Source organism: Brienomyrus brachyistius, chromosome 23 (assembly GCF_023856365.1).
Source record: "Brienomyrus brachyistius isolate T26 chromosome 23, BBRACH_0.4, whole genome shotgun sequence".
Classification (NCBI taxonomy): Eukaryota; Metazoa; Chordata; class Actinopteri; order Osteoglossiformes; family Mormyridae; genus Brienomyrus; species Brienomyrus brachyistius.
Window position 1 is genome coordinate 9,880,961 of NC_064555.1, and position 11,054 is coordinate 9,892,014.

Here is an 11,054-nt window from a genome sequence, read left to right on the forward strand (position 1 = left end):
CTGTCTTTTCGTCAGTGCCACCGTCTCCATCCCATATAATGTAGCTAGTCTCACTTCTTCTTTCTCTCCTTCTACTTTCGGCTTCTATTTCCTTTTCTTCCTGTCTTCTGCATCTTCCTCTTTCAAACAAACTGCTCGAGGAGTGGAGATGAAGTGAAAGGGTACAAATTTTCAAGAATAAGGAAGATCGTGCAGAGCTGTAGTAACTAAAGAGGGACACAGCTGATGAACCACAGCCTGAAGTTATGGGAAAGAGTAGTGGAGGTTAGGTTAAGAAAAGAGTTGATTATTAACAGGCAGCATCATACAAGTATCATGGTGTTGTGACGCTATTGCTATTTTTGAGTTTTTAATATTATTGCTGCTATATGACTGACACTAAATTAATAATGTAATATCAGCGTAACTTAGAATATTAAAAATATTACGAAGCTTGTGAGTTTTTGCATGCAACGCAGCACGAGAGTCAGACCAATCACCTTAGTAACCATTGCAGTTCAAACTATGGTGGTTCAAACCAACGTAGTTTAAACTACTGTGATGCTACCAAAGTATGACAGTTTTGGGAAACAGTCATACTCCGGATCTTAGTTAGTTTTAACTCGCATAGTATGATGCATCGTTAATGCTAACCTCTGTTGTAGTTGTCACACTGAAACCAGTCAGAACCAGGCAGGCACCTGGCAAGAGCAAGAAAACAACAGGAAACGCACCCCAGGCTGAGTGTATTTAAAAATGGGGGGTATGCACATGATGTCACAGCAGGCTAGTTATACCCACTGAACGGCAAAAAAGACTGTGGCGGCATTAGTGTTCGGCTTGAATGCTATGAAAAAACACACCTAAAATGAGAGAGAGCTGTCATGTGATTGACTGTCAAAGCAGTTTAACAAGAAATGGCTTTTCTCAGACTGCTGAAAACTGAAGATAATGTGTAAGCATACTGGTGATATGGGCTTGGAAGGAAATCTTGACCTTAAACGAACTGAGAAATCCATTGAAAAAAAGTGCATTTATTTTTACATTCTTAATAAAAATTTATTTTCTTGCTCTTCTGCAGGGGCCTGTTTCAGAAAGCAGGACTTCTTTCTTAGTTGGATAACTTGTTGAATTTAAGGTAGTAGATTTGGAAATTCCACCTTCCATAAAGCTCACAGTGAAGCACATCCGTTCGTGCCCGCAGAGATCTGTGACTTCCAGGTGCCACTACAGAGTAGACTGGGCAGTGCTTTTTGTAGCTGTTCACTTTGGGTTCGACTGAAAGGGGAAACTTACTGTCCTATTAATAAAATGCAAATTCCTGTCCATTGGCTCGTCTGCATCACTGATTTTCATAGGCCTTTGTAAGCCTGGCTGCTTTCTGACCATCGGAACACAGACAGGAGACTTCTCAGCCCTTTGTATACAACACAATGTTTTATTTTCCAGGAAAATTACAGTATGTAAAAAGCTAAATTTAAACACACATGAATTAATTACAGACAAGGGACTATTGGAATTTTCAGTAGACTGGTCCTTGAAAAACTTCAATAATGCCATCTTTGTTTTTGTAATCATCGTCATCATCATCATCATCATCATCATCATCATCATGTTGCCATGTTCCTGGCTTTTTCAGCAACACCAAAGCATTAGCTACCAGCAAAGGAATAACTGGAAATGGTCAGTGGTAGGTTCTGCATAACTCACCTTCAATAACATGTACTCAAAACAACCATGAAACAATGGTTATCACATGTCCCAGAACGGGTTTGGCACACAATTCCTTTTTAAAATGGTCAAAGCAAAGAAATAACTGTAAATCTGGGGGAAAAAAAAAAACACAAGAACATGGAACCATTCCCACAGAGCAGGTGAGGGAAGCTCATTCGAGAACTCGAGAAGGAAGTGTGCTCACTGATGAGCGCCTCACGCTGGGGGAGACAAGCAAATGCAGCCAGAAACGGACTCATGCTTCTGCAGGCCACGGCCAAGCTTGCTGCAAGCAGTCAGTCCTGAGCGAAGCGATACTGAGCTGACGAGAGCGCTAGCGCCCCCATGCATACGCTGATGGAGGGGAAAGTGTACGTGTGTGTGTGTGTGTATGTGTGCGCGTGTGTCAGGACGGGGGGGGAGGCGGGGCAGAAATCTGATTGGATGCATCAGCGGTGGTGAGTCAGCCACACATGTGCTCACATTGTCCTGCCGGCGTCTGATGCTGCCTCCCTGTGAGATACTGGGCTGCAAATATTTTGTTGGATTCCACTGGTGCGGTCCCGTCCTCCACCTGGGACTTTAGTCCTCGTGCTCCTTCGCTGGTGGCTTCTCGTCATACGACACCCCGTATTCATTGACTCTGCTCTTATCTACAGGGTACAGCCTTTGGGGAAGAAGAAGGATGTTGGCTGTAATGACAGGGCATCAAGCGACCATCTTGGTTTACAATACGAGTGAGTTTCCGATGTCAATTTTAACAATAATATACATTTATGCACCTATTAAAAATTAACCAAAGATACTGAAGGATGGTCTACAAAAAAAAATCCTCAGAATTTTTTGCTTTTAATGCTTTACGGACTAAACAGAAATATTTTCCCCTCCAGACTCTCCCACCTGAACCAGTATATTCTTTTACGATATTTGTGATCCACAGAATGGTTTGCAAATGTCACATTTCCTCCAGCTCTCTTAACTCAAGGAAGACATACAGGAAGTGCGTGGTGAGGGAGGTCATCTCCGCTTTGATAACCTTATGGACACGAACTTACTAGGGATGTCCTGATCCGATCCATTCAATATGGATCTACAGTCCTGCTACAATGCGACTAATGCATTTCTGGAAAAGTCTCGCATTCACAAAAATCGCATATTAAAATACACATATCCAATGGGAATGCAACAGGGCTAGGGGAAAGCAACTCGAAAACTTAGTAACTTAGGCCAAATAAATTTTATATAAAAAAAGTGGTGCCAGTGGTCAATAATGTAGTCATATGCATTTTAAATAAGAAAAAATAATACATGAAATTACGTATTAAACATCTTTGATGTTTCTGCCTAGAAACCACTTCAATCTAATGTGCTGAACTCAAACTAGTCAATGGCTGAGAGTCGAAAACAGTGAGTCACAGCCACCATGTGGCGGGGCATGATCACTGCACGAATACAACGGATAACGGTGTGCGGAGGGGCACCATGTGGCCGGGCATGATCACTGCACGAATACAACGGATAACGGTGTGTGGAGGGGCACCATGTGGCCGGGCATAAGCACTGCACGAATACAACGGATAACGGTGTGTGGAGGGGCACCATGTGGCCGGGCATAAGCACTGCACGAATACAACGGATAACGGTGTGCGGAGGGGCACCATGTGGCCGGGCATGATCACTGCACGAATACAACGGATAACGGTGTGCGGAGGGGCACCATGTGGCCGGGCATGAGCACTGCACGAATACAACGGATAACGGTGTGTGGAGGGGCACCATGTGGCCGGGCATGATCACTGCACAAATACAACGGATAACGGTGTGCGGAGGGGCACCTTGTGGCCGGGCATGATCACTGCACGAATACAACGGATAACGGTGTGCGGAGGGGCACCTTGTGGCCGGGCATGATCACTGCACGAATACAACGGATAACGGTGTGTGGAGGGGCACCATGTGGCCGGGCATAAGCACTGCACGAATACAACGGATAACGGTGTGTGGAGGGGCACCATGTGGCCGGGCATGATCACTGCACAAATACAACGGATAACGGTGTGTGGAGGGGCACCATGTGGCCGGGCATGATCACTGCACGAATACAACGGATAACGGTGTGTGGAGGGGCACCATGTGGCGGGGCATGAGCACTGCAGGAATACAACGGATAACGGTGTGTGGAGGGGCACCATGTGGCCGGGCATGAGCACTGCACGAATACAACGGATAACGGTGTGTGGAGGGGCACCATGTGGCGGGGCATGAGCACTGCAGGAATACAACGGATAACGGTGTGTGGAGGGGCACCATGTGGCCGGGCATGATCACTGCACGAATACAACGGATAACGGTGTGCGGAGGGGCACCATGTGGCCGGGCATGATCACTGCACGAATACAACGGATAACGGTGTGTGGAGGGGCACCATGTGGCCGGGCATGAGCACTGCACGAATACAACGGATAACGGTGTGTGGAGGGGCACCGTGTGGCCGGGCATGAGCACTGCACGAATACAACGGATAACGGTGTGCGGAGGGGCACCATGTGGCCGGGCATGAGCACTGCAAAAATACAACGGATAACGGTGTGCGGAGGGGCACCATGTGGCCGGGCGTGAGCACTGCACGAATACAACGGATAACGGTGTGTGGAGGGGCACCATGTGGCGGGGCATGATCACTGCACGAATACAACGGATAACGGTGTGCGGAGGGGCACCATGTGGCCGGGCATGAGCACTGCACGAATACAACGGATAACGGTGTGTGGAGGGGCACCATGTGGCGGGGCATGAGCACTGCACGAATACAACGGATAACGGTGTGTGGAGGGGCACCGTGTGGCCGGGCATGAGCACTGCACGAATACAACGGATAACGGTGTGCGGAGGGGCACCATGTGGCCGGGCATGAGCACTGCAAAAATACAACGGATAACGGTGTGCGGAGGGGCACCATGTGGCCGGGCGTGAGCACTGCACGAATACAACGGATAACGGTGTGTGGAGGGGCACCATGTGGCGGGGCATGATCACTGCACGAATACAACGGATAACGGTGTGCGGAGGGGCACCATGTGGCCGGGCATGAGCACTGCAAAAATACAACGGATAACGGTGTGCGGAGGGGCACCATGTGCCCGGGCATGAGCACTGCAAAAATACAACGGATAACGGTGTGCGGAGGGGCACCATGTGGCCGGGCGTGAGCACTGCACGAATACAACGGATAACGGTGTGCGGAGGGGCACCATGTGGCCGGGCGTGAGCACTGCACGAATACAACGGATAACAGTGTGCGGAGGGGCACTGAAGGCAACATGACCACAGTCTATGCAAAGCAAAAATGGTGGCCTCTTAGTGGTAGTGCAGCAAAGAGAATGAACATCTCCTGACATCATTTTATGCCAGTAAGTTATGCGTAAACCTAAAACAGGGAATTGGCCTCATCTAATGCTTAAAATGCCAACAGACTTCATGTGCTCAGGCTGTAATTCCGTAGTTAAGACTGTTACATAACAATCTAGAATTTCTGGATTAGTTTTACCACCACCTTTCACATATGTGGGATTTGTATTTGAAAAAGGGAACAATGGTGTTTGAAATTCACGGCATGTACCGTACTCACCTTATTCAGCTATATCCTTATTCATTTTCATTTCATGGCACCTTTAAAATCTATGTTTAAAGTGGTGGCAAATTATCTTTTGATCATAGTATCTATTCAGTGCTGTGCTATATGTGATACTTACTTAAGAAGAGATGAAAAGCGGTTTGACTGGTTCGAAAGAATGATTCCTTCACAAATTGGACATCATTGTCTTTTGACTGCGATGGCTGTTTTTGTGCTTTTTTTCTCTTATTGGAAAATCACGCAAATACAAATGTGATTCCGCATTGATATATTAGTATCCAAGCCCAAAACAATCACATCAGATTCACGGTGTGATATCACGCGTTGTAGCAGGGCTGACCGTGTGTCGATTCCAAATCCCAATCCGATCTTTTGTTACATTTTTAAATACACATACAGTAGACGTCTGCAATCTCCGTCTGCGTAACCTCGTAATTTCATAGCATTCTTCCTTACGATGTTTCCTTATGTGTCTTTCATTGTATAACAAAACGACACTGTGTTGCTACCTCCTCCTGAAAGGATGGTGTTGCAAACACTGCAAGTACCTGCTGGGCTACTTTGAGTTTCCATTGTGAAGAATTTCCGTACGGCTGACATCGTGTCAGTTTGCAGTTTCAAGCCACTTACTTTAGCGTGTGAGGGAAGTTTACGATCTTTCCCGGTGGATGCAGGAAACTCGATTCACCTGATCTTTGATATTGGCCTGGGACATCACTGTTGCTTACCATCGCTGATACAGATAGATGAGGAACACTACATCATCCCGGAAGCAGGCTAGCCGGTGCGATGTGGGCATGGTGATGATGAAGGCGAAGACATCGTCGATGAAGGTGTTGAACGCCTGGGAAACAGAGGGAGCCAAGCCACATTCCCCATCATCATCGGAAGGGTAAGGTATTCTATCCATCTTTCATGGCATTAAACCATGTAAGAAAAGGCCAAACGTCACACTCACCTTATACATGAACGCCTTCCATGGTAAATGTGCCACCGACTTCAGCTGAAAACACAGTAAGACCAGAAGAACCATCAGCGTAAAGAAGTGCAGTACAGGGGTATGGTGTTCAGGCGACTTTGGGGATCTGCGGATCGGACCTTGTAATTGACGAAAAGTTGGGGAAGCATGAAGAGAAACCCGAAGGCATAAACCCCTGTGAACAGGAAGCAGGATGTTACCATGGTGCCAGCGGATCAGCGGAATCCATCACCGCTCACTGAATCGCTAGGCGACATTTTGCATGTTATGGAAATTTGGCCTCACCGTTGACAAGACTGTTGATCAACCAGGAATACCAACTGTTACAAAAAAAAAATAAAGAAGATTACTGTCAGGGGTCTCCGCTATGCCACCTGGAACAGGCTCCAGTGAATGGATGGATGGAAAACAATGTCATAATTATAAAAAACACAGACGAGAGGCAGACATCAGTGCGTAATTTTACCTTTTGTACTTGACGTATATCAAGGCGTAAGCGGCTCCCCCGATACACAAAGGGTACAAAAGGTACGACAGGTACTTCATCGCCTGCCAATGAGAAGACGGGAATGTCTGACGTCATCACCAGTCACTGTCATCAGGCGCCACAGGCTTCAATAATAATAATGATGATAGTAGTAATAATAATAATAATAATTATCAAAAAATGGTGCATGTGTTTATGGGAAGTTACTGTTGATTCTGTGAGGCTATGAGGTTTTGAGTTATTTTTCCCTTACCTGAGCATCATACTCCTCTGTCCGCTTCTCAGACTCATCCAGCTTCCCAAACTATGAAAAGACGACTTATTATGGTTCAAGTCTCCCAGCATACGCGTTTCACTCCTTATTTCCCAGAAGGACATGTGTTTACGCCACCCCGAGGCAGCATTTTCGGTGTTGGGGCAGTGAGGTTGGCCCAACAGCCGACAGGCTCCTGAATTTCACACTCACCAGGAAGCAGGGCTTTATGCCGCTCCAAAAAACCTGTATCTTGAAGGCTTTCTTCACCTTCCAAACCTGGGGAAATGAGGATTTAAGCAGTGCGGTTCATCCAGGGACCTCGGACATGACAGACGGGCTCATTCAGACAAGAGGACAACAGACGGTTATCAAACAAAGAACAGGGGTCGTCAGAGGTGTACCTCAATGATGGAGCCCACACCAGCGGGGATGAGAACCAGCAGGCTCGTCTGCTCATCCAGCAGGTACAGAAATATCACGATGGTGCTGAAGCATCGCCAGAGAACTGAAACAAAACCAAAAAGATTATTAAAGTAAGACTTTAATATCAACCACTAATGCATGCAGTGAATTGCAGTGAATCACACAGCAAAAGACACATGATTCCCAGCCTTAAATCCCAGCCTTAAATCTAACCACTGCCCAGACAGGGCTCTTCCTGTGTTTTCTGTGGTTTGGAATACAATTAAATTTCAAGTCGCAAATTTCCAATACATTTCCAAAATTAAACTGGCTCTTCCTGGCATTAGGAAATAGATTTCCAAAAAGCCCGTCTCCAAAGTGTCCGTGCCAGAGTTCGGCCCCCACATGTTCCTGCGGCCCCCACCTCACCCTACCTGCTTTGCTGGACATGCCCACCATGCTCTTCTTCTTCTTCCAAAAGCTGATGTCATTTTTGAAAGCCAGGAAGTCAAAAAGAAGCTGCAAGCCAAAAACGAGGAGGATGTTTAAAATTGTTTTTGAAGCAGAGCATAAGCTCTGCATGTATTGCTGTGCTGGATTTCAGAAATTAGCTAGCAAAAAAAAACAAAATGGTGATGCGTGTCGGCCTTCATGAAAGTTTCCCTGAGGGAGAAACCAAAATCACTCACGTGGAACGCGGCCACAAAGAACGTCAGCGCTAAGAAGTACAGGTTTGTGTCCACGAAAATCCCCTTGATTTCATCTGCATCTTTTTCAGTGAACCCTAGTAGAGGAAGTGAGAACTTCAGTACTGCAAAGTCCCATGTTACGTTTCCATTAGTCTTTGCCAAACCTACCTCTACTTCAGCCATAATCCCCAAGCAAAGGCATCACCACAGAGATGCTCATTAGCGCTTAACTACAACCAGCACCATGATCATCTCCTGCAAGGTCCAACATCTCCCACAAACCCTCTTCACATTTAGCTGCTCAACAGACGCAACCTCAGCTTTACCAAACTGCTGCAGCGAGTAGACCGCATCCTGCATGTGGACCCAGAAGCGCAGTTTTCCCAGGGAAATGGTGTCGTACGATATGGTGAGCGGGAGTTCAATGGTGCTACTGTTGATTTCCTGCAACAGAGTCATGTGACCTCAGTCTTCTGTCCACTTCAAACTACTTGTACAGCATGGTACTCATTCACTCACAAGGGCCTCTGAGTAACACACACACACAAAGTGGACAACCAATAAGTATTACAAACATTCATGCAGTACTATTCCATTCAGGACGCATTAGAAAACTATACTACAAACCAATACTATATAGCAAAATAATTTTATGGACAATATTCTGCTTACAGTGTGAAGTAACTACAGCCATCGTGAAAACTAGCTAATATAAGCAATCGGTGCACAGATTCTCTCTCCACAATCCTTCTTGCTATACTTTTGGTGAATATATAATAAACGTATTCTTTGGTAAAATAAACTGAACTGGTGGCACCAGGAGTGTCGTTAGAGATTTCAGGCCCCATGAAAGCATATCATTTTGGGTCCCCAACACAGACCAATTATCTTCCAAATTTTAAGGGCTGCTAGAATCGCCCTGTCTGTCCCCCACCGTCTGGGTAGCAGTCATTTATACACCAGATGAAGGTACAGGAGATACTACATAAATACGAACTGAACAGCACTTACCATTAAGTCCTTCACTCTATTACTAAGCTCATCTACAAATAAAAGTGGGAGATAGACCATCTTCTTTCCGTTCTGGATCCTACAAAACAATCAGCATGGGTGAGAACCCGTAGCAAACCGGGCTTTCGGGCTGACATGGCGGTTACTGCGCAGGGGTCCTACACTCTCAAGTAGCGATGCACATCACTGGGAATGGCCTCCCTGTCAAATATGAAGTCCTCAGACACGATGTTCAGGGTCAGGCGAGACCGCCAGTGCGACACGGGCTTCGTGGGACCATCACTGACCCGCTTCTGCTGCTCCGGTGGCTGGAGTTACAGGTAAAGGAACCAGGTTTTAAGGTGGATGATGGAACAATCACCCGAATAACAGAACTAAGATCACGTTCACCAATCGGTACTTATCCAAAATACAACTGAATGTGCACTGCATAATTGACACCTAGCCCCGCCCACCCACAGAGTCTGAATTCCCATTGGTTGGCATATTTTAATGCCGGAGAACCCCCACCCCCCCAGTCAGCAGATTTTATCATCTCCTGGGTTAGACAGACAAAACTTGTTCAGAAACCAGGCTTGGGAGATATTGGGACCAAAGCCAACTCACCTGCTGGTCCTCCTGCCCAGAGATAAGGCTGACCTCAGGGGGTTTGGGAAGCATGTAGGTGGTGAGCTGGCTCACATGGTGCACCTGCCGACTGTCCTGCCAGGGCGACACGCCTGCCTGGTGCACGAATACCAGCGTGTACAGAGTCCCATTGTTTCGTGTTTTCTTTGGTAGGGACACGTTAATTTTCCTTTAAATACAGAACAGCAACAACAGGCTGTGAGTGCAAAAATGATACTTAAGTTTGTCAGAATATTTCTACAAAAACGCAATGCATTCAGCTGTCAAATAACTTTGGCACAGAAAAACCTACCCCGCATGCATATACATTTAAAATATTTTTATGCATTACACAAAATACTGAGAATCAAAACTTAATTGAAGAAACCGCCAGACTTCATTTGAAACCAGTGACAGCTCGACGTCAGCTTTTCTAAAGTTTGTATAGATAATCTTTTAAACGCTGGTCTGTAGTCCTAAGCATTTGTGGTCTCTCCTTGCACATCTCGAGGCTCTCTTCCACGTGGGAGAATGACGAATGCCAAACAAGCTTACCTCTCAAACTTGGAATTGATATCAAAGTCGTCAACCTTAAGAATGAGATTTTGTCCGCCATTTCCATTCGGCTTCAGCGTCGTGTAGATGCTTAGCTGTGTAATTAAAAGTGAATTCAATAAGCTCTCCGATCACACTCTTTATGAGAAGGCTGTCAGCTAAAGCAACTGAACGAGTCCTAATCTATGAATAATACGGATGCGAGCTTCTCGAAAAAGCGGCATTGTGTTTTAAATGGCAAACAGGCAGAGAAGTCCACACTGATGCATCATCACAACGGTTCAACAGCGCATTCACCTACCTGAAGGCGAGGCTTATCTGCGAGGTAAGAGCCGATGCAGCCTTCGGCCCTGGGTCGATCGCACGGCTTGGTGTACACGATGCCGTACATGACCCAGCAGGTGTGGAGCACGTAGACGACGAACACGCCGACGATCAGGGTGGTGAAGGAGGTCTTCTGGAACATGCCGCTCCTGGTCTGCTAGCAGCGGGACGAGTCGGCGGGGTTGGCGTCTCCGATACTCAACATCGGATGTCGATATGAGGGGGAGAAATACTTTAGAAACGGGTGCAGGAGATCTTCCGGGCTCGAAGCGGCTCCATGACCTGAACTAGCGCTCACGGTCCAGCGATGGGTGACGTAACTCTACCTAATACGTTTAATGACACGCCGGCTATAAATATGCACATATAATTTTACGCGTAGTGAATAAATAAATAACGAATCAGGCACATTATGCCAT

The 11,054-nt window shown here is 46.5% G+C and overlaps 2 protein-coding genes across 6 annotated transcripts; both read right to left on the reverse strand.

Moving 5' to 3' along the window:
• Positions 1 to 1,397: 1,397 nt before the first annotated feature.
• clptm1l (CLPTM1 like) lies at positions 1,398 to 10,942 on the reverse strand. The gene is made up of 17 exons (XM_048993111.1): positions 10,613 to 10,942; positions 10,312 to 10,406; positions 9,757 to 9,946; positions 9,313 to 9,458; positions 9,151 to 9,229; positions 8,466 to 8,583; positions 8,140 to 8,234; positions 7,885 to 7,969; positions 7,450 to 7,553; positions 7,259 to 7,324; positions 7,046 to 7,096; positions 6,772 to 6,854; positions 6,591 to 6,625; positions 6,425 to 6,480; positions 6,285 to 6,329; positions 6,055 to 6,170; positions 1,398 to 2,359 (listed from the first exon to the last, which is right to left on the reverse strand). The coding sequence occupies exons 1-17, from the start codon at positions 10,775 to 10,777 to the stop codon at positions 2,275 to 2,277; spliced, it is 1,614 nt and encodes a 537-aa protein (XP_048849068.1). The 5' UTR covers positions 10,778 to 10,942; the 3' UTR covers positions 1,398 to 2,274.
• LOC125718881 (uncharacterized) lies at positions 2,914 to 6,043 on the reverse strand. Of its 5 annotated transcripts, none has more exons than XR_007384967.1 (2): positions 4,000 to 4,507; positions 2,914 to 3,527 (listed from the first exon to the last, which is right to left on the reverse strand). XR_007384967.1 is itself a non-coding variant. In XM_048993118.1 (2 exons), exons 1-2 carry the CDS (start codon positions 5,012 to 5,014, stop codon positions 3,073 to 3,075), a joined length of 939 nt encoding a protein of 312 aa, XP_048849075.1. In that variant the 5' UTR covers positions 5,015 to 6,043; the 3' UTR covers positions 2,914 to 3,072. The 5 variants fall into 5 exon arrangements, 2 of the variants coding, with proteins under 2 accessions (XP_048849075.1, XP_048849074.1); XR_007384965.1 differs by having other exon boundaries at positions 2,914 to 3,586; XR_007384966.1 differs by having other exon boundaries at positions 2,914 to 3,586; positions 3,882 to 4,507.
• Positions 10,943 to 11,054: the final 112 nt, after the last annotated feature.